This window comes from Protomyctophum bolini, assembly GCF_963924005.1.
Source record: "Protomyctophum bolini genome assembly, chromosome: 4".
NCBI lineage: Eukaryota > Metazoa > Chordata > Actinopteri > Myctophiformes > Myctophidae > Protomyctophum > Protomyctophum bolini.
In genome coordinates this window covers 3582970-3607136 of record NC_137865.1, presented here as the reverse complement: position 1 = coordinate 3607136, position 24167 = coordinate 3582970, and the positions used below count along the sequence as shown (strand labels likewise).

Genomic DNA, 24167 nt, shown 5'->3' with positions numbered 1-24167 from the left:
TTTTAAACATATTTTATTTTATAACATATTTCATATTAAAGGACTACTTTTCAACCTATCTTCATATAATAGGTCCTCACTAATAATCATGATAAAATGGCACAATTCTTTTCTACTCAGTCTGTGTCTCATAGGAGGGCTGTGGGCAGTTTAGAAACCGTCTTCCAGTGACATCATCATTAGGCTTTAGATTTTCATTATCGTGAGAACGATGGCTTCCATTTTCGCATTGCAACTTTTCAGGACTAGAAAGCCTGCACTTTCTATTAGCTTCTATTCCCCATCGATGATGTCACTGGAAGACGGTTTCTGAACTGCCCACAGCCCCCCTATGAGACACAGACAGAGTAGAAAAAAAATGCGCCATTTTTACAAGATTATTAGGGAGGACCTATTATATGAAGATAGGTTGAAAAGTGGTGAAGTGGTCCTTTAATTAATTATGTGCGGGGGGGGGGGGGGGGGGGTACTATCCTAAACTTTATAGGATACTTTTAGCACTTAAAGGAAAGGGAAGTTTAATTTTACAACATGGAGACTCGCACTTGCTGTACCTTTGACTTAGACACTTTGGACAGCAGGTAATTTAAGTTGTATCTCCCGAGTCCTTGGTGAGAAAAGTCGGAACACGGTTGAAGCTGAACTGCACCGTGGGTGTGTGTGTGTGTGTGTGTGCTCGTTATCTGGTCAGCAGTGTGCAAAGAGTAGCCTGACCCAAACTTTCACTTTCAGCTTGTATAATTCATTGCATTGGATCCATTTCTGAGAAATGGGCTGACTGTTGTGAAGGTGTGTGTGTGTACGTACGTACATACGTACGTACGTACGTTTGTGTGCCCGTGCGTGTACGTACACACATATGCTATAGCAAAAATTGCTATTGCAATTGAAGTAAGACTGGTGTCAGTGCTATTTGGTATGACTTCAGCTTCTACTATACTGTAATGTTTCATAAACATGTGACTCTGGATGTATGTATTAGCGGCAGAATGATAATTTTCATAAAGATGCAATATTCATTGGCATATAAAAGCTTAATTTATTCCACTTAAATACAAAAGCCCCAGATCTTTCTTTAGATATTGATCAAAAGTTTACGTGTAGAAGGTTTTGTCCATTATGATCAAAGAAAATCCCAGGAGTAGATCGATTTGAACTGTTCACTGTTCACATAATGCAATATTTCGGTAGAGGGGCGCAAATCTACGGGTTCATGTACAATTTATTTGCATTGTAATCCCCATAGGGGGATTTGTATAGCCTCATATAAGAACGGTGTTTGAAAAATAAACATGTCATCCCGGCCGTTTCACTCAAATGGATGTGAAGAAACAACTCAAATCATATATATATGAGTGACTGACTGTCGCAAAAGATACAGACACCTCCTTGACAATAACGCAAACATCTTGTTTTCATTTTGGACCACAATGCTTAGGCTATGTGAAAGGATTTTAAGATGACCCCATATCTCCATAGAGAAATGACTTCCATGAACCAGGGGAAACCAGGGTATGAGCGAGTGACCTCAATTGAGTGCTATACAGTAGCACCACACTTTGGCTAATGGTTGTAGGTACAAAGCCCTCTAGTATATTGGGGTTCCTTTTATATCTAGTATAAAAGGAACCCCTTTTGGTGTTTTAAGCATGTTGTACTTTAGCTATTGAAAAATAGCACATTCACATGCTCTATGAGCTTGTAGGTCTGCTATTTTTGAAAAATCATGAAAAAGTGGCCCAAATGTTTGAATACATTCTTTCAGAGCGAACATTTTTAACTAAAATCTTTGCTTCATGGTGGATCCCTGGAACTACATATTTTCAGAACGGGGTCGGTGGCCAAATACATATATTTTTGGGGGGTCCTTGACATGAAAATGTTTGAGAACGACTGACATGGAAACATCGTTTTTTTTCCTGAAAACTGTCAGGATTTACAAGACAATTTGTAGAATCGTCCTCAGGTCTAATTGGACAGAACTATAAAGGAAACTTACCAAATACAATAAGGAGCAAAGCCCTTCCAGAATAATGACCCACATCTAAATGTTGAAAGTCATGTAAGAAACATCCAATTTACACGGGAAAGAACAAACACCCAAGACAAAGCATATAAAATGTAGCCTACAGTCAAGTTTAATATAATACAAAGATGTTGGCATAATATGACACTGATGTGAACCTGTACATTATGAACAAAAGCACAACATTATGATGTCATAATATCGTACAATGGCTGAACATTAGATAAGATTACATATTTATATAAAGTGCAATAAAAATAAATGCAACACAGTGAAGACCTGAACACTTAAGACCCCAACAAACGCCAACATACAGACGTCTGTATATCAGGGGTCTTCAACAGGGTGGCGTCCTCTGGGTGTCAGAGATTCTGGGGGAGGGAGTTTTAGACCAACCATCCCGATAATCTTGGGGGAACATTGGCAGGGAATAGCAGATTTCAACGTGCAGCGCCATCCATGTTTTGGCCATGTCGTGACGTCATTTATGCATCCTACCTGTGGTCAGTCCCCCCCCCCCATTCTGAATTCCCATAGACTTGCATCAAATAAGAACTGTATTCCAAAAATAAACCAAAGAGCATGGCGGTTTGATTAATATGGATATGAAGTATCAACTGACGGCGAGAAAACACTAACACACTAATATCACACACCGACAAAATTAGTAAACATTTCGCCAGAAACGGGACTGTATCAAATATGAGTGACTTGACTATCGTAAACGATACAGAGCCAACGTACCTGACGATATCGCCAGGACAGTTTATTTTTGGACCACAATTATTCTGAGATGATTCTGAGATGATCCAATTTCATTGACGTCAGGACTTCGGTACTCTTATTGGCGTATAGCAGAATTGGCTCGAGAGACTAAAAAAGCCCAATATCTCACCAGACCCATGGCGGAAATGACCCTTTAGGCTAGTGGATAAAGATGTTGGTTTCCCAGCGTACGTGGGAGACCTGGGGTTCGAATGCCCGGGTGTTGCATAGACGAATACAAAATAACTAACTGAGAATTTAACAATTTCCTATCTACAAGCTCACGAGCTTGGCTTTTCTGGAACATTTCTGAGTAGGCCATGATCACTTAAACCCCAACATCCATATTGTGGGGAAGGCTTTTCGCAGAAAACATTTAACCCATTCTGACCCGAGATCAGATTCATACGAGGTTTCCACTGGGCACACACTGGTCTGATTATAACCCATTCTGACCTGAGATCAGATTCTAAAAATGTCAGTCGTTCTTCGATCTTTCAAAAATAGCAGACCTATCTTTCAATAGCTAAAGCATAACATGATGCCAACACCAAAAGGGGTTCCCGGTCAGAATGGGTTAAAGAGAACAGAAAATACACCAATATAGAGCCCTGAAGAATCTCAGTCAACAACACAGGGTTCTCCATACTCAAAAGAGACATTCTGGACAGATTTATAAAAATTGCATTATTATAATTAACCACTTAAGCACTATTAAATAGTGAGAATATCAGATCTACATGTGCTATTTGTACTTGTTTTTTTTTTTTGTCATGTTTCAATTTCAGAAATTATTTTGAAAAGTTATAATAGTCGTTATAAAAGTATAGTTGTTACGAATTTATATTAATTAATTATAGTTATCGGTTACCGTTCTGGGTGTTGTAACTTGACATGAACCCAGGTGTCCCTGTCCTATCCACAATAAGCGAGCGTTCTCGGAGAATTGGCCAACGTTTCGGTGAAAACGGCCAATCTACAAAGCCCGTAGATCGGCTATACTTTCGCCAAAGAGATTTTGTCTAGAGGGGGGATAAAAAAAAGGAGGATGCCTACTACAAAGCCCTGGGGGACCCCCGGTCAGCTATGGTATAAGGGCCAATTCATACTCCTATTTTACAGCGGTTTCGGCGCTGTAGTGCCGAAATGATTTCGGCTCGTCAGAAAATTTCAGTAGCACCGAAGAGACGACTTTAGGACGGTACCCCCCCCCCCTCCCCCCGAACCTCAAATGACGTCAAATTGTAGGCTCTACAGCGCCGAACCGACTTTTATTCGGCTCTAAAATAGGAGTATGAATCGGCCCTAAGGGTTTAAGTGGTTAGGAGGGTACAAATGGAACCAAACGGACCTGTACATGTCCACACAGTTTGACCTTTTTTTTAATACCGTGTGCAGTACGAGTATAATTCCAAATTACAATAAAAAAGTTGTAAATCTGTGCAATGAAAGTTGCCAATCCCATATGGACGGCTGATTAATCAATCCTCTTTTATACATGTCCAGATGTTGGATTATATATTTGAACTGCTCTTTTTTTTAGCACCACAAGGCGTCCATGTTTCATAATCGCGATGAGACAACCTCAAAAATAAAAGAGCAGCTTCATATATCAGAGGATTATATAATGGCCTGTAACCCACAGCGTGTCATTTGCAGTGGTGGAAAAAGTACTCCACTTAAGTAAAAGTACCGATACTGCAATTTAGAAGTACTTCGTTACAAGTAAAAGTACAAAAGTATCAGCATCAAAATGTACTTAAAATACTAAAAGTAAAAGTACTCATATTGCAGAATGTCCCATTTCACAAGTTCCAAATGTATACAAAAATCTATTGAAAATAGCCGTGCTATACTTGTAGATCGGCAATTTTTCAAATTGGTTAGTGGTAAATGTGTTTTCTAATCAAAATTAAAATCTCCCAAAGTAACTAAAAAATTTCAAATAATTGCAGTGAAGTAAAAGTACTAATTTTGGCTCCGAGATGTAATGGAGTAGAAAGTACTGGAAAATGGAAATACCTCAAAATGTGTACTTAAGTACAGTACTTAAGTAAAAGTACTTATTTACTTTCCACCACTGGCAAGCATTGTTCGCGCGACAGTTCTCACCAAAAAAAAAACCTGAACCCAGACCGCATTCACTGAGAAGGACCACCCCACACAAACATTTAGATCAATTCTCACCCAATGAAACCTGGGAGATTCACAGCTAATATTATTATATAAAATATTTATATAAACTCTCAGTGTAATCACAGAGAGCCTATACAGATGACGCAGGTTCAAAGTTTGGACGGATTGATTTAGATCAAGAGTTATTCAACGTTTTAAGATTTTAAGGGGACATTTTGGCTGGTGGGTTTCAGTCATCAGGGACTACTATACGGTCACACGTGTGCATCAGAAACATTGTAGTCAAAACACATGCCGAGGCGGCAGACACTTCAACGGGCTCTATGCACAGCAGCCATATTGGACAGGAATAGGGCTTCTATACTTCCTTTAATACATTTTGGACTGAGGTCGATTAAAAAAAAAAGGGCTTCTGAATCCAGACAAAATTCAGAAAAACCCATCTTTCTATGTCAGTGGTGCTCAGTCCTTTTCCATGTCAAGGACCCCCAGAATTATCTCTATTGGGCCACGGACCACCATCTCAAAATGTGTAGTTCCAGTAATGTTCGCTCTGAAATATATATTCAATGATTTGCGCCACATTTTAACGATAAAAATAAATAAATAGCAGACCTACAAGCTCGCAGCGTGCCACTCGGTGGCTCACTATGAGCTTGTAGATCTGCTATTTTTCAATAGCTAAAGTATATAACATAATGCTTTAAACACCAAAAAAGGCCTTCCCGCCCGAGAATGGGTATATGTTTGAGAACCACTGTGCTACACTAAATGGAACAGAGCCTTATTGGTATATTGAGACAATACTGTTGACTCGCATCATTCAAAAGGAAAAGAGAGGGTGCCGTTTTGCCTTTATGGGTTCTTTCAGATTGATATTGTTAAGACCTTTGAAGGAAGCGAGGGCCCCCGATTTCTCTCCAATATGGGCTGCTGTGCATAGGGGAGAGCCCCGTTTTCCCTAGTTGTTGGGTTTCGTCCAACGAGAACAAACGTAGCAGCATCACATCAACACAGCAACCAGCCTCCCAAAAACCTCTGGCCTTCCTCACATGGACAGAGCTATACGTCGCACTCGATTATCGTATGTATACCGTTTATTCCCGACGGCCTGCTTTATTTAGGTATACGACACGAATTGAAAATTGTGACCAGATTTGACTGAGGGACGGCCATCGGATTTCTTTCTTTTTTTCTTTTGAATTTTCGCTTTTTTTTCATGACATATGAAAGCGGGGAATCATATAGCTTCAAAATGACATGTTTGTTTGTTCAGTTCGACCCACCCGTTTTGGAGATATGGCTTATATAGAGTAATGTCTCGCAGAGAAACAGGCTCTAAAAGGTTCACTTCTGTGGTCTCCAACGTCACACCTATAGCTACATGTTTAATTTATTTCATATTTCAGCTCTGACACTTATTTCAGTCTTGCCTGTGCCATTAAACTCATTTTGGGGCAGAACGAAAAAAGGTGAAAAGGAATTTGCGCCATGGCAAGCTCTCAGTCAAATCTGGTCACAATTCAGTAGCACTCTCCCCCTCTCTCTTTTTGTTGCTCTCGGGGCATCAAGGATCCCTGGTGGTCACTTTGAGAACCACTGGTCTATGAGACACCTGACGAGTTGTGTGTGACCAGCGTCCGACATAAAAAATATAAGAAAATATATATAAGCAAAGTTAGATTACTAGATTACAGGTTTCATATAAAAACGCATAATTGTCCCCCCCCACCCCACCCACCTCCCATAATATGTTGTCTGCATAACGTTTTAACGGTAATAAAAAGGGTGGATTAAAAAAAAATGTGTCGTCACAGTTGACATCATTGCTGTCCTGCTTCTTTCTCCGTCCAACCAGAGAGGATTCTGGGAAAGATCCTTAAGTCTGCTGTGAACCCTGAGCGGGGGGGAAGAGAATGAAAATAAGTCAAACTTTGAATACATAATAAAAACACTGCATTATTGTGTGTGTGTGTGTGTGTGTGTGTGTGTGAACCCCACCCACAATACGTTGCAACGCGATGCGTTGTGAGCTTGTACAGTATATGAGGTATTTTAGGTGAAAATACCTCATACGACGTTACGGTTGCTAAGACAAACTGGCTGCTCCTATATACCATTGAAGACCTTGTTATTTCAGAAGAGGATCATAAGTATTAATATCAAGAACATCTATACTATACTATAACACCGTGGTGAAATGTCGCATTCGGGCGCCCTGCAACAGTGCTTCATTAGGTACCCAGAATATTTTGGGGGCATTTTCTTCCATTCCTTTTTCCCCATGTGTGCGCACATGCACATTTTCAGTGTTTACAAATATGGAGGTTTACCGCCCCCCCAGAAATCTCACCAGCATGGCCTGCAATATGCAGTGGAGGGATATGTACGTATAATATAAGCGTCTTCAAACACGATTGAAGAAAAGTGTATCGCTCCCGAGTCCCAATGAAAGAGCCATCTTTTACTTGGTGACAGTGTGACTGGACAGGAGTGTTCACATATTGCAGGGCACGTACAACAAATTAGGTACTTAGTTAATACACAAACCTAATGAGGAATGGGTACATTGCTTTGTAGTTTCATACGGTGCTCCGTTGCACTTGCCCAAGTGACCAAAACGTTCTGCTAGTGAGCACGCTTGCTAACATCATGACCTCTTGTGGAAGTCCCAGCCAGTCTCTCACAAATGGGCCTACACATTTGCTTAAAATGTTAAAAAATGATTCAGTACTAGTAATGATAACATAAGTATGTACTGTATTACTGAGCAGTTCTCGTGATAAACTGTACGTTTCTACACATGCTCATTGATCTAAGAGCAAGTGATTCGGGATTCCAAAGTAATGAGGTTTCAACACATCACGGAGCATTGTGTCTTGTGATTTTGATCAAAAATGTGTTTCTATTAAAGGAGAATTTCAGACCTTCATTTGTAGTCGTTACGTCCCCACCAAAGAGGTCCAGGTGTTATTTTGTGCAAAAGCACATTATTGGCTATTTCCCTCAATGAATTGAATTGCATTGAATTGGGCATTGGGTTGTGCTAATTTGCTTATTTCCATTGCTCAATGATCAACGCAAATAGTATCCCAAGCGGTACACTACTACTTATTTGGAAGTGGTAAAGTGTGCCGATGGAAATAAGCGAAAATAGCACAAAAACCCAACCCCCATTTAGGGCTTATGGTAGGGGGATATAGCCAATAATGCACTTTTGCACAAAATAACACCTGGACCTCTTTGGTGGGGACGTAACAACTACAAATATAGGTAAGAAAGCCTTCTAGAAGTGATTACATATTCATACATGCAGACAGACACACAATATATAGCATAGTGATTTATTTTACACAAATACTTCCAACAAAGAAACACATGGACATGTAGAACAGTGATGATGCAAATGGCCAGTCATTCCCACATTCAGAATTAATCCCCAGATTGAGATTTATCATCGTCCATTTACGTTCTAAAATGACAGTATACCATTACTCATCAACTACGGCGCTATAACCTTTCATTACCGTCGGTTGAAAGTTGGAGAGGACACTCACGACGTACCAAATCTTGTTTATGTTGTGCAAGCGGTGGTTGGGGATTATGTCGGAGACAATTTTAAAACATTTTATTTTCGAAATGGCCCTTTCGACGTGAACTCTGTGGTGCGCGACGGCCTTCGCTTTGCCGACATCGCACGCCGGCATCCGGCGGTTAGACCGGACAAAGGGAGGGAGGATGTTTAATTTCAGCCCCACGTCCTCCACCACCTCTTGGTCTATTAGAAACCCCTCGTCTGCCATGAGCCCGTCGCCCTGCTTGAGGTAGCCGTCCACGATCAGATTCCTCAGCAGGGGCACGATTCCACACTTCTTGACCATCTCCTTGTCCGACACACAACCCGTGAATAAGCTGGAACAAAACATAACGGAGCCTCTCGGGTCGACGGCAATCAATGACTTGAGCGTGTCGGTAGATTTGTAATTTGAAAACGCTTCGCTCCGGAGCGCCAATAAAGAGCTCTGTTGCTGAATCTTGATCTCCGTGCGGTCCAGGACGGCAAACGTGGTGGGGAACTCAGACCAGTACGTGGACGGCATTCTCTGTGTTATTATGTCTCTGTGGGGCCACATGGGAAAGCGCCCGAGTGTCGTGAACATAAAATCGATCCAAGAGTTGAACAAGAGGCTCACGCATTGATGACTGATGTTGAACTTGAACGCGAGCTCGTTGTGATCAAAGTCTTGACGTAGCTTCATCAGAACCAGGAGGAACTGCTGACGCAGAGGCATGAGAGTCATTCGCTCGTCGGCTTTTTCGTAAATCGGGGGTGCCGTCGTTTGTGGCGGAGCATTTGCGCCGTTGGGAATGCCGAACACGGCGCACAGGACGTTGAACCGCTCGTAGGTGAACCCCGTGTTGCGCTGGAAGGAATTTGGAACGGTGCAGAACTGTATTCGCTCGGGGGTCATTTCATCGCTATAGCTGAGAGCTCGTCCCAAATGTTCAATTCGTTCGAGCAAGAACACCCTCTCACTGTCCGTTTGGCGTCGCTTCTCGACAAATTCCTGGTATCCACGGCAACCTAAGAAACAAGTTACATTTGATTTATAACAACAATGTAAATATTTGAATGGAATATATACTTTACTTCGTATTCATCATGTTGTGTGGTTGTAATTATATTTTTCACATTTCCTGAGCGGCATGCACCTGCACAGTTGGGGCCTTCTTCTACTGCAGCCAAGTCTGCCTTTCCTTGGGGCAACGCCAGATGGCATTGTATGCGATTGGGTTGCTTGACCCTTAAATGTCCCTTTGCTGCAAGGGACATGGCGGTAGCCATTGCAGTAAAAAAACGTTTACATTGTAAAAGAGGGAGAGACCTTCACCATCTCTAAAATTCACTAGCCAGATTCAAGGCCAGCTGCTACCAGTCAGCTACTGAGTGGCCTAGCATTCTGTGACTTAGTGATTTACACTAGAAAATAAAAGATGTGGGGTTTTTTTGACACAGAATGTATCAAATGATTTTGAGACTCCAAAGCCCATGTCAGCTGTAAAATATTTGATGCTGCTATATAAATATTTGAAGTTCATCAGAAATTTAGGGAAAGGATTTTTAGTGTTAAATACCGTTTTTGCACATTGTAACGTTAACCCATTAACCGAATGCATGTCAATAACGCAGGATCTCGTTCTTCTCTCCAAAACACGCCTGTGCCAAAACGAGAAATCTCGTCTCTTAAATTTGATTTAATCGAGTAATTAAAAAATACGTTATTTCTTTGAGCTTTTACTCACGTTAAGACAGCCTCCGCACTGACCCGACGCGCACATGGTCGCACGCTTAATAGTCCTTTTTCCTCCTCAAAATGAGACAAACTGCGATATAAAAGTCTAAACTTTGATCGCGCTAAGAAAGTGAATCCATCCCACGACGACGCACAGCCTAGAATGAAGATGTGGCTCAAATATGGGGCGGCTATCACTTCCGGGGCGAGGGGCGGAAGCGACCCGTCTTGTAAGCTTATAGTGCGGATTTATTTGGCACTGCAGCGCCACGTTCTGGCTCATAGGGGAAGCACACATTGTGCATTCCATGCCGCTACGATAGGCGGCAACGTCGAGGCCAGTGCCAGTGAAATGCGCAACAAAAAAACAAAGGCGAACCCTCGTCCGTCCGGCCAACCCTGGAAGTGATTGCCCGCCATTTGGGCTCCATGCTCGCTCACGGCCCTGATCTGCCGCCCGGACTGTTATTTTTTCATATCGTAACCTCAAATGAATCTTTAATCAAGCTCTAAACATGGTCCTTTATGACCTGAGGCTAATTCTACAAATGCCTTCTAAAGCAGTGATTCTCAAACTTCTTCGGGCTAAGAACCACCAAAATGATATGTATTTGCACTGTTTATGACATGCATTTGCACTTGCACTATTACATTTTCAAGGAAATAAGTTATTGCTATACTGTGTACGCGCGCGTGCGTTCGTGTGTGTGTGTGTGTTAAGACATTTTGCTGATCCATGTATGCATGCATACATGCATGCATACATACATACCAATTTCTGCCGAGTCCTGCTTTGTGTCAAGCTTCTTCTTCTTCTTCTTGTACCTGGAATAGAATGTATTAGAAAATAGTTAGTGGGTACACTAAATAAAATAAAATAAAAGATGCAAAGAATAGAATGGTTGGCTCAGTAATCTGCCATACTGGACCCATTTAAAAACAAGACACAATCAAGGAACCATGCTATTAACGAGGTCGCTGATGACACCCACAATGAATAGCGTATGAAACCTTAAGCTTTACATCTGCTTATATGTTACCTTATTTTAGGGACAACGGGGTGTGCTTTTGTTGTTGCTTCATGCTAGAAACACATACACACACAAATTATAAACATACTGTACATGATGAAGTTCAGTTCTATACATCAATGTAATATCTACTTTAGCTGACATTTGAGAAAGAAATGATTTCTCAACATTGATCTACATTATGCACATTTTGTAATGTTTGCTAACTTCATTTCCCAGGGTTATAAGGACTTCTCCTAAACACTATCTGACAGAAGTAGCATGTGCTTAAATTCATATTTAGAAATTCTTTCAGATGTCAAACATTTCTGAGATGATGGAATGATGAAGGTCATGGAAGGGGAACATTCTGAAAGCTTCATGAGAAAAGATAATCAACTTCAAAATCTAAAAACAAAAAAAACTGTCAAAATGATGATTTAATTAATGCTATGGACCAGAGTTAGTCTTGATCCAAGCTGAGCCTCGTTGCCTCAATCAGCCTCGTCATCAATATATTACGGAGCCTGGGATATTTTATTTTGTGATGGTTAAAGGACCAATTCACCACTTTTCAACCTATCTTCATATAATAGGTCCTCACTAATTTTTTTCTACTCAGTCTGTGTCTCATAGGAGGGCTTAGGGCAGTTTAGAAACCGTCTTCCAGTGACATCATCATTAGGCAGATGTTTTTTTAAACAAGATGTTTTTTACAAAAATGTTTAGATTTTCATTATCATGAGAACGATGGCTTCCATTTTCATATTGCAACTTTTCAGGACTAGTAAGCCTGCAGTTTGTATTAGCTTGAATTCCCCATTGATGATGTCACTGGAAGACGGTTTCTGAACTGCCAACAGCCTCAGCCACAGAGTAGAAAAACATTGCGCCATTTTTTCATGATTATTTGTGAGGACCTATTATATGAAGATAGGTTGAAAAGTGGTGAAGTGGTCCTTTAAGGCAAGGCTAGTGACGTGAACGCCACTGTTCAGATAACCTTGATACAATACTGTGGCTGTCACTGTCTTGATCCACGGCTAAAATGCTAACGTTTTACTCATTCAACCCGCTACTAAAGCATATTATTAAACAGCTAAGTTTACTAAACAATGGTTAAATCAATTGTCTAATACTTCAAATAACTTACCTTGGAACAAATATAGGTGGTCTTTGAAACTTTCCCCGACGTTTAAATGTTTGTAATATGGTCGGCCGCATAACTTCACCCACAGCTTGCAATTATTCGGTGCTTGTTTGGGCTTGGCGGGGGAAAGGAATAAGAAAATGCCCCCTCCAAACGTTACCTGGGTACCTAGAATCACTGTTGCAGGTCCCCCCCCAACGGCAATGTTTCACCATGGCGCTATTATAGTATGGTTCTTCTTGATATTAATACTTCTAATCGTCTTCTGAAATATGGCGAAATAACATGGTCTTCAATGGTTTCAGTCTTCAACTGAAAAGGTGTGTGTGTGTGTGTGTGTGTGTGTGTGTGTGTGTGTGTGTGTGTGGGGTCTATAGAGCGTCGCAGTCCCGGCCCCTTTCATGACGACGAGAGACGCGGAAAATAATTCCCCGTTCATTTTGTAAGAAGAAAAACAAAACAAAAAGTGTTGTATCCTGCCTTTTTTTCTGCTAATTATTTGATCAGCCCAAAATATTGCGTTTATTGGCATGGTTTGTCACAACTCGAGTTGGCTTTGCCCGCTGCGTAAACGTCTTTAAATAAATACTTTTTGACTGTGACGCTCTCTATCGTTTGTTCAGTTACACTCTCGCCTGCTCATAAAATATGCTACATTGTAATAAAATGCTAAAGTGAAATGAACAGCCACACAATATGTTGGCTATTGTGGACTTTACGCCAGTGTAACAAAAGACAGCTTTTAACTAACCGATTTTCAGTTGTAAAAACTCCAAACTGGTTCTAAATTAGGCAGGGGTTAAAAGAACAGAAGCGGTTCCATGCGGGTGCAAAAAGGGTCGAAAGATTGGTTCTCTACTTAATGTTAATCCATTCGTGGCCCTTTTGGCGTTTTGAGCATTATGTGAAACTGTAGCTATTGAAAAATAGCAGATCTACAAGCTCATATCGCGGCACAGAGTGCTGCGGCTACGAGCTTGTAGAACTGCTGATTTTGCATTTCCCAAAAAAATAGCAGATCGACAAGCTCATAGCGCCGCACCGAGTGCCGCGCTACGAGCTTGTAGATCTGTTATTTTTGAAAAATCGTGAAAATGTGGCACAAATCTTTGAATATATATTCTTTCAGAGTGAATGTTTTTTAGCTCAAGGGGGGGGGGGGGGTCCGCTGGAACAACATTTTGAGATTGAGGTCCCTGGGGGGCCAAATACATATATTTGAGCAAATATATATATACAAAATATTTGAGCACGACGGATAATAGAAACATGGATTTTTGTTCAGAAAAGTGTCAGAATCTCTAGAAGACATTTTTGTAGAATGGTCCTGTAGTCAGTTATCCCATTTTGTACGGGAACCCCTTCTGGTGTTAGCATTATGTTATGCTTTAGCTATTGAAAAATAGCAGATCTACAAGCTCGTAGCGCGCCACCGAGTGGCGCGCTACGAGCTTGTAGGTCTGCTATTTTTGAAAAATCGAAGAGCGACTGACTTTTTTTTTTTTAATCTGATCTCAGGTCAGAATGAAAGCTGTCAGGATGCAGAAGACATTTATATAGAATCTGATCTCAGGTCAGAATGGGGTTATAAGGATTCCGTGAGGTAAACATGGAGTCAAAGAAGGTCTTACAGAGTTGGTTCTCTTGCGCTTCCAGCAGTCCGGGTTGATCTTCTTCTGCTGGTCGGCCAGCGCCTTGGCCTCCAGTGTGTACATCCTCCGCTCGTCGCTCCGCATCTTCTTCCAGCGGTCACCCAGGATCACACTGATGGCTCTGGGGGGGGGGGGGGGGGGGGGGCATGGCCAAAGGGTCAAAGGTCAAGCTCACACAGCCTCATGGAGGTCATGGGGACGCATCCCCAAATTACAGACTAACATTTTTCCCCCACAATATAGTTTTTTTAAACTACGGCTGAAAAATGTTTGGTCGACTACCCTTTTTCCCACTGGACGAAAACTAAATGAAAACTAAGCTATGGTGACTAAAACTATGAGTAAATATATTGACAATTTCGTCAACAAATAAAAACTAGACTAAAAATGTTAGGAATGGACTAGTGGACGAGAGAACCAGTCATAAGTCATTTTACGCTTGGTTGTATGCTCAAAATAGCAGATCTACACAAGCTCACAACGCGTCGCGTGAGCTTGTAGATTGGTGTAAAAAAAAACAGCCATTAAGACGGCCTCAAGGCCCGCCAAAATACATTTTAGTCGACTAAATCAACTGTAGATTTAGTAGACTGAAATCTCATGATATTTAGTCGACTAAAACTGGACTAACACTAAAACATTGCAGGTGACTAAAATGTGACTAAAACTAATTCAAGAGACCTATGACTAAAACTAAAATCTCCTGCCAAAAACAACACTAGCATACACCATTGGTGGTTATGTTCCTCAGTTTCTATGTTCCCAGGGTTCTACGTTCCCCCACATGCCTATACCCTTATTTAAGCATCCGTGTCATATTAGATATTTGCTAACATGAAACCAGATTAGGTTGGGATTTAAAAGGTGTTTTTGTAAGTGAGAGCACACAGCATGTTAGGAAAGTGCCCCATCTTGTGACAAAGCAGAGGTAATACACGGGTGCAGTACTTAGTTTAGACATTTTTTGGTTTAGACTAGTCATTGGTTGGACCAGTCATTAGTCCTATACAACTACAACCTATCTCAAACCCTCACCCTAAACCTAACCTCCCACGGGGCAGCACACCTAAACCTAACCTTAACCCATGTCTAACCAATGACTAGTCTAAACTAAGCATGCACCCCGTACTACACAATACATGCTCCTGTTTCATCACTGCATATAGCAGTTAAACCTTGTTTTTGGACTGTTTCAACAACAAAAAAAAACCACTACATATCTTTTCATAAAAGCATAATTGACGTTACGTCGCTGTCCATGTACATTATGGTGTGTTGTTGTCATTGTGGGACATTCATACTAGTGTAATGCCCATTGTTATTGCATACTGTAATATTTCCAGTATGGATGGTTAAAGGGTTAAAGTGTTTAAATGTCTGAAAATACACGAACATGAATCATAGCATGTTAGTCAGATCTTGTCTCTTTTCTATACGTCTTGTTGTTCAAACTGTGATGTTGTACTGCAGCACGGCCTGGTTTAACAGCCTATCAATGGTATATATAAGAACAAACTGTACAGCCAAATTAAGATCTGCGCTAAAGTTGTCGGTAGGCCTGTGGAGGTCGCGTTACGTTCCTTTAAAGAGGCCCAGACCCAAGAGCACGCTTAGACTTGTGAAGAGTATCTCTTCTGACCCCCTTACATGTTTTAAAATGATGAATATCAACTGTTGCCCTCCATGAGGCTGGTTTAGAGTCGCCACATTTAAGAAGAACAGACTAAATAACTCGTTTGTACATCAGTCTGTCTTTGCTTCTAAACCAAAGTCGTTAAACCAGTGGATATGTTCTAGTTCCCCGATTGTTTTCTGTGATTTTTTGTCCTGTAACGTCTACCATTTTGTAATGTATGTCCATGTCTTGTTTGTTTCTTGAACGGTGACGTCATGGTCGCAAAACACAAATTTCAGTACAAGCTGACGATAAAGTTGCATCGTATATCATTAGAAAAGATAATATGTAAACAACAAACAAGACTATTTGTGATGAGCTATCTATGAAAAGAAAAGTGTATTCTGTAACTATTGTATACAGTAGGCTACTGAGCTCAGCCAAGGGGTCCTTGGCGTGAAAAACATTGAAGACCCCTGGTCTACTCTCTAGCAATGATTACTGTCACAATATAGAGCGATTCACAACCCATTTTGGGGCGGGAACCCCTTTTGGCGTTTTAAAGCATTACGTTATGCTTTAGCTATTGAAAAATAAAGACCTACAAGCTCATAGCGCGGCACCGAGTGCCACGCCACGAGCTTGTAGGTCTGCTTTTTTTTGAAAAATCGTGGAAATGTGGCGCAAATCTTTAGATATATATATATGCTTTCAGAGCGAACATTTTTAACTCAAATCTTTGCTTCTGGAAGGTTCCTGGAACAACATATTTTCAGACGAGGGTCGGCGGCCAATTACATATAATTGTCGGGGTCCTTGACATGAAATATTGAGCACCACCGATATAGAAACATGAGAGTTTTTTCCGAAAATTGTCATGCTTTACTAAGAACATTTTTCAAATTTCGACGCCAAGTAGTACACACTGGTGTTCAGCGTGCCATATTACCTGTTGTCTTTCCCAGGGTACAGCTGCGTGTACTCCACGCGGAACTTCTTGGCGAAGAGCATGAAGGCATTCATCGGACGCTTGCACTTGACGGGCGTGACCGCCGCGACCGTCGTCGTCCCCGAGGTGGCGGTGGCGGAGACGGCGGAGGAGGCGTTATTGCCTCTGGCGCCGGACCGGTTTCCTGAGGCGGCGTGCGCCGGGGGGGAGGGGCCGTCGCGCTCCGGGCTCGCGGCGCCCCCGCTGGACTGGGAAGTGCGTCGCTGGCGTGCCATGCTGCTCAGCAGGTACACGGCGGACGAATCCAGCGGCGTGAAGTCATAACTAGTAAAAAATGACATGAATGTTTCATTGTTAAAAGCATAACTCTACGGTGTTTTCCTCTCCCAAACACTGGGTCGGGCTCTTTTTTGAGTCGCTAATATTACTGTCCTTCTTGTGGTGTAGCAAACCACAATTAGACACAGCAAGCCAAACTCACAGAGGACATGAGAGTCAACGTGTATATGCTCCAACATATTTATTGCAGACTCAAGGTGCATACCGTATATATATACATGTAGCATACATTTAACCCATTGTGGAACGAGAACCCTTTTGGTGTTTTTAAGCATTATGTTATACTTTAGCTATTGATAAAATAGCAGATCTACAAGCTCATAGCGCGGCACCTACGAAACATCAAAAAGTGGCGCAGATTTGGAATATATATGCTTTCAGAGCGAACGTTTTTAACTCAATTCTTTGCTTCTGGGCGGGGGGGGGGGGGGGGGGTCCCTGGGAACAACATATTTTCAGATGAGGGTCAGATAGGGCTCCTTGACATGAAAATGTTTGAGAACCACTGACATAGAAACATGTTTTTTTTCAGAAAACTGTCAGGATTTAGAAGATATTTTGTAGAATCGTCCTCATGCAGGTCTAAATGGTTTAACCCATTCTGAACGGGAACCCGTTTTGGTGTTATAGCATCATGTTATGCTTTAGCTATTGAAAAATAGCAGATCTACAAGCTCATAGCGCGCCACCGAGTGGCGCGCTACGAGCTTGTAGGTCTGCTATTTTTGAAAAATCTAAGGAACGACTGACATTTTTAGAATCTGATCTTAGGTCAGAATGGGTTCATCAGACCAGTGTGTGTCCAGTGGAAACCTCGTGTGAATCTGATCTCAGGTCAGAATGGGTTAAGGTTATCATGGTAAGTATATGCATGGCAACTGTAACAAATGAGGCAATAGTCTTTTCACAAGCATAAGAACTGTATGAAATAGATTTGTGTTATTGTGCATGTCTATGAATTGATCAGTGGTGGAAAAGTACTCAAATGTTTTGCTTAAAGGACCACTTCACCACGTTTCAACTTATCTTCACATAATTGGTCCGTACTGATGATCATGATAAAATAGTACCATTTCTCTTTCTACTCTGTCTGTGTCTCGTGCGAGGGCTGTGGGCAGTTCAGAAACCGTCTTCCAGTGACATCATCAATGGGGAAGCCAAGCTAAACTGCAGGCTTTCTAGTCCTGAAACATTGGTTGCAATGCGAAAATGGAAGCCATCGTTCCCAAAATAATACAAATCTGCCTAACGATGATGTCACTGGTGGACTGGTTGATGACAAATGTGAAAAGTGGTGAAGGTTTTCATTGTTTGTGTTTCATATTGTTATTTGTTGGTAGGCCTATATGTATGATTACGTTATCAAATTATCGATTTACAGTGTACAATGTCTTGAATGTAAGTCTGTCTAGTGTTGACCTTGTCTGTCTGAAAATCCTCAAAATAAATTATATTAAAAAAAAGTGGTCCTTTAAGTAAAACTATCAATACTGTAATATAGAAATTCTCTGTTAGAAGTAAATGTCCAGAATCATTTCAAGTTATGTCTACAAATATGTCAGATCTACAAGCTCACAATGCATCACATCATGAACTCGTAGAATCAGCTATTATGAACTTGTAGATTAGCTATTTTCAAATGGCCCAAATGTATATAGCGCTGAAGTGGTTACTGTACGTGTTGTAATAATAAGCAAAATCTACAAAGTGACTAAAGTTTTCAAATAAATGTAGTGGATTAAAAGTACAATATTTGCCTCTGAGATGTAGTGGAGTAGAAGTAAAAAAAAGTCCTGGAAATACTCAAAAGTACAAATAACTCAAAGTGTACTTAAGTAAATGTAGTTAATTTCTACCACTGGAATAATTGGAATTGATTGATTGCATAGGGCCTAAATGGAAACAAGACAGCAAGGCCATTTTTGGGTGCTATGCTTTTGTGTGTTGCCTATACTGTACTATGTTGCTGTTTAACTATACATTCTGTCAAGCTCTGGTCCGAGCTATATAGACCAGAGCTGTATACATTCTGTCTAAGAAACTATTCAACAAACACTCAACCGAAGAATAGCACTGGTTAAACAGCTAGTGCATAATCACAGCACTCGTGAAAATCAAGTTAGCATGTAGCATGTTAGCATAGGAACATTAATATACATCCCAAATCACTTGTTTAACAAGGTTAATCCAATCGTGCAAAAAGTCATACTTACAGTTACAGACTATATGCTTGCCTAGCACAACAACAGCAATAATGGCAGCAAAAGCTTAGGAATGCTGTTTTTTGGGGTTTTTTTTGGCTGCGTGAACTGGGATAAAAGACTGTGAAATAGCTCTCTCTGCAGCAATGTTTGTATTTGTCTCAAAAACTATCTTTCGTCTTCTTTTCGGCAGTTTTCGACGCAGTTGTGTATTCTAGATCCTCTCCACAGCCCGATGCCGCTCCTTTCCCCGACTGAACGGTCTTATAATCAAAGTGGAAATCCAAATATTGTCCAGTTCTTCACATAACTCCGCTTTTCAGCCTCTTTCTGCCCTGAAGTGAAGTTCTTCTTAGCTAGTTCTTCTCACCCTCACCTCAAATATTCCCCACTGTTGTTTATCTGTTTAACTTTTCAGGCAACTGGCTCGCTCGCGGGGACCATAGGGGGGCGTGGACCATAGGGGGGTGGGTGGGAATTAGCTCGATGTTTTTCTTTTTTATTTAGATTCCATTTAGTTATCGTCAGTGGAAAAAGGTAGTCGACGAACATTTTTCGTCTTGGTTGCTGTTCTTCTGAATAACCCCCTAGATATACATTCACCTTCCAGATGGACATATACTGTATATTATTTCCATAACAGAAAACAAAAATATTATGCGTTTTCCTCTGTAGGAAAAAACAAAGTGCTGATATAAAATGTGTCATTGACTCATTTTCTGTAAGACAAAATATTTCCATTTAGTATTTAAACCATTTTGTCTAATAATAGTGCAATCAAGTAAACTTAAATCACAGAAAAGTACATTCTGTGAACACTGCCTTTTGGTCTATACAGGCTACAGACAGACAGACACACAACTCTGAGCATGATGTCAAATTCACAGTTTATTCAAAGTGAGGAAAGTGATAATTTCCAGGTGCTTTGGTGGTGTGACTGGGTGAGGGCAGTCGCTTGCTGTGGAGTGCAGACAGGCCTCAGGCATCCATGGAAACTTTACTCTTTTTACATTGATTAAAAAGGAAAGACATCTGTCAAGCTATATTGTAACATAGGCCTATCTCTATTCAATTCAAATATTGTATTTATTATTATGAATTCATTCACATTTTATTTGATATGAAACATAAAACATTCTAGTCATAATTTCATGTTCTTGATTCTTTAATCCTGCACGCAGGTATAGACCGTGATGTCTTGGCTTTGACCCATTCAGAACGAGAAGCCCTTTTGGTGTTTTAAGGATTATGTTGTACCTTTGGCTATTTATTTATTTTTATTGTGAAAATGTGGCGCAAATCTTTGAACATATTCTTTCAAACGTACGTTTTTAACTCAAATCTTTGCTTCTGAGGGGTCCCTGGAACAACTTATTTTCAGGTGGGGGTCGGCGGCCAATCTTTTGGGGGTCCTTGCCATTAAATAGTTTGAGAACGACTGACATAGAAAACAGGTATTTTGAAGACATTTTTTCTACGTCAGGTCTAAATGGGTTAACACATTTAGTGCCTGCAGTGTGAAATACTTAACTCGCCGACAACTTTAAAACTCCTACAGTGTACAGTCTGTAGGGGCCATAACACAAAGTAAAGACTATTACTAATTGGGCCAGACCAATGTGACCCTTACTGAATGGTAAAAAGAAATAAAGCAGGCTTTCCACAGTGGAAAGTCTGGTGACGTAGAAGTTAATTTTAAATGTCAAAAGCCAAGACGACTCAGTCAGGTCAAGCTCACAAGCCAACTTACCGAAGGCGAGTCTTCGTCTGGTTCGAAAACACCAACGTGGTTTCTCCTCAGATGCTCGTTCATCGTGCTTGTCATCATCATAATCATCATTTTTTATTTATACTCGTTAAGTACAATTGAGGGCAAGCCCTCATTTTCAATGTAGCCGAGGTTACAATAGACACAGTACAATCAATAATACATCGAAAACACAATACATTATGAATCAGGGTAAATGACAAAGGACCTTTATGCAGAGCAACCAGTCAAACAAACAAACAAAAATAACTCCGTTGAAACAAGGGCTATCAAAGGGTTTTTTGGGCCGCTGACAGAGAAGGCTGTCTTACCCAGCTCTGTCTGAGCATGAGGAAAAATAGCAGATCTACAAGTTCATAGCGTGGCACCGGGTGCCGCGGTACGAGCTTGTAGATCTGCTATTTATGGAAAAATCGTGAAAATGTGGCGCGGATATTCTTTCAGAGCAAACGTTTTTTAACTCAAATCTTTGCCTCTGTGGGGGGACCCTGGAACAACATATTTTCAGATGGGGGCCGGCGGCCAAATACAGATAATTCTGGGGGTCCTTGACATGAAATAGGTTGAGCACCACTGACATCGAAATACAGGTTTTTCAATCACTACAGCTGTAGAGCGGGTCTGATAGGTAGGTGTGCTCCCATCATGCCACACCAAATCCATCTTGCGATGTTTGCAAGCAGCTTTTACACGTTTTTATGCGACGGCGAGATGGCACTATATGGACGCCGCCATTGTGCCTTATTTGTTGTGATGTGTGTTGTGGTCCGGTCGCTACAGTGCGCATGCGCAACTGTCACACACACTGCGGGAAGAAACGGTGTCTCTAATTCTGTCTTTTAAAACGTTTAGCAGCCCTAAGCTAAATACTCGCGATTCATTGCAGATAATCGATTTAATGGATGTTGTTGCAGCCTTACTATCTGAATCCCCACACCCACCTACTATATGTTACTGTATATGTTTCTTTTCTCTTCTTACCTCCTCTATGATGATGTCCTGTTCTGTTCTTTGGCTATATAGAAGTGTATATTTGTACGTCTCTAAATGTTTTGATGAATTGAACAAGGTGGACCCTCTTGTAAACAAGTGTAATGCGTTACTGGGTCGTCGACTCACAGTTAACAGTATTTTGTATTGCGTTGTGCTTGAAATGTACTGTAATTCTGCAAACTGTTAATAAATATTTCAATCAATCAATCAATCAAACAAACTCCAAATCCTATGTTCCGGTTGCTTTCCATAACAGAAGATTGAGTCTTAAGTATTAGTAAGTAAGTAATTAACACAATATGATTATTCTATTGCTTTGTTTGACCACTTCAAAATATGCTTTAATCATAAAATAAACTTTGATTTCTAGCATTACCGTAGCGTAGGGCTTGAGTTTACCAGCCACACGGTGTTTGTGGGATTTGTACATAATCGCTCGCCATGTTGTTCAACAACGTTTAAATATACTTTCTCTTTAAGAAAGAAAGCAGAGAGTTAGTCAAGAGAAGACAACTGAAATCAGTTGTGGTGGCGATAGAGAACTTGAATCCATGTGTCCCTCTCTCCTCTCTCTCTCTCTCTCTCTCTCTCTCTCTCATATCTCTGACAGGGGTGTCTAGGGTGCATCTTCCGTCTACAGAGAGACCACCAAAAATTGCGAAAACACAGGTTGGATAAACATACCTCCTGAACAGGTCATTATGTGATGCTGGCATTCAAAGCAACCAAAGGCATGTCTCCCCCCATATCTCACAAGTATGATCGTATACCCTCCAAACCCTCCCGCGCACTCAGATCAGCCAACGCAGGGAAGCTGGAGGCACCTTCACTAAAAACTATTCTCCCTTCTGGCTGCAAAACTATGGAATGCACTTCCCATCACAGTCAGAACTGCAGCCTCACTCCAAACTTGCCCTATAGCCTAGCCCCTTAGATACGGTAGCACTTCATGTAGACTTAGATAGTATTTTAAACAGACTTATAGCTTGTTACGTAGACAGCACTAGAATTGCATTTTATGTAGTCATAGCACTTTATAGTACACATGTATAATATATAATATAGTATTAGTATGTATAGTTTACATAGATACTCCACTGTTACGTTCTTAGTTTATACAGTACGTATGATTCATGATAAACTACTTTTTATATATGTGATGTATGCCATGCTTTTGTTTTTGCTCTGGATTAACCCATTTTGGTGTTAGCATTACGTTACGTCGAAAAATAGCAGATCTACGAGCTTGTAGGTCTGCTTTTATTTTATTTTATCGTGCGACGATGTAGAAGACATTTTTAAGAATCTGATCTCAGGTCAGAATGGAAAACTGTCAGGATGTAGAAGACATTTTTTTATAATCTGATCTCAGGTCAGATGTAAGTTTACGACGTACCTCCTGAACGTGTCGAACACCACGGAGTCGTCACAGTTGATGGCGTCGGGGTGGCTCGGCGGCAGACAGACCTCGCCCACCTGCATCTCGTAACAAGGTATCCCATGATGCACCACGGTAAGGCTCGGATAAAAGGAAGACCACCCTGAAAAGACAAGAAACCCAAATGGATACAAAAGGGAAAAGACCACCTTCAGCAGGGCTCCATGTGCTGCTGTGCACTGTTGTTTTTGTCGACTTAAACTAAGACGAAAAATGTGCAATTTGTTTTATAATCTTTTTTTCCACGATTATGTAACCCATTTTTTTTCACCTAGTGTCAATTTTTCTCCCTCTGCCAATCTGGGGAGAGCAACGGACTTGAACTCATGCTTCCCTCATCATCGTCCAAGCCGCTTCTTTCACCTGACATGGCGGAGTTTCCCTGGTTTGGACGTAGCACGTCGAAGGAACACGTTATTCCAACCAGTTACTTAATTTCCCCTCCATCAGGCGCCGCGGAGGGATAAGGGTACTTACCCTAGGGCAGTGGTTCCCAAAGTGGGGTCCGGGGACCCCCAGGGGTCCTTGAGGCAGTTCCAGGGGGTCCCCAGCTAAATGATAGTTTGGAACCAATTGGGCCCTTATGGGTCTGTAACTCTGAGTGTACAAATGGTTCCATTTGTACATACCTTTGTTTTTGACGAAGAAGGGATGGTCCAGTCGACATTCCGCAGTTAAAAGCCCGTGGTCAGGTGAGCCGGGGTCAAAGGTCAACTTGAGGACGGCCTGGCTGAACGACAGCGTCTCCTCGCGGTTCACCAGCTGCAGACCCTCCGAACCGTAGCGCTGAAATACACCACAGCCCAATCAAATCGCACTGCAAGTCAACCC

At 41.3% G+C, this 24167-nt stretch overlaps 2 protein-coding genes across 4 annotated transcripts in view; both read right to left on the bottom strand.

Moving 5' to 3' along the window:
* Positions 1 to 2115: 2115 nt before the first annotated feature.
* The window catches only part of LOC308314196 (HMG box-containing protein 1-like), a 41310-nt gene continuing 19258 nt past the window's right edge, over positions 2116 to 24167 (bottom strand). For 2 of the 3 annotated variants that reach the window (XM_080761674.1, XM_080761675.1), the window contains exons 7-11: positions 23966 to 24122; positions 23295 to 23439; positions 16598 to 16921; positions 14013 to 14154; positions 2116 to 6824 (exon numbers count right to left, since the gene is read on the bottom strand). In XM_080761674.1, coding sequence (XP_080617800.1) covers positions 6807 to 6824; positions 14013 to 14154; positions 16598 to 16921; positions 23295 to 23439; positions 23966 to 24122 — 786 coding nt within the window. In that variant the 3' untranslated portion in view covers positions 2116 to 6806. The remainder of the gene's footprint in view (positions 6825 to 14012; positions 14155 to 16597; positions 16922 to 23294; positions 23440 to 23965; positions 24123 to 24167) is intronic. The other variant, XR_013963948.1, reaches the window with a different exon arrangement.
* On the bottom strand, positions 8126 to 11033 carry LOC308314056 (uncharacterized protein). The gene is made up of 2 exons (XM_080761450.1): positions 10994 to 11033; positions 8126 to 9512 (listed from the first exon to the last, which is right to left on the bottom strand). Exon 2 carries the CDS (start codon positions 9397 to 9399, stop codon positions 8419 to 8421), a length of 981 nt encoding a protein of 326 aa, XP_080617576.1. The 5' UTR covers positions 9400 to 9512; positions 10994 to 11033; the 3' UTR covers positions 8126 to 8418.

Bases quoted from the DNA above. Each gene is read 5' to 3' on its own strand.
- LOC308314056 (XM_080761450.1), bottom strand. From the start codon at position 9,399: ATGACCCCCGAGCGAATACAGTTCTGCACCGTTCCAAATTCCTTCCAG.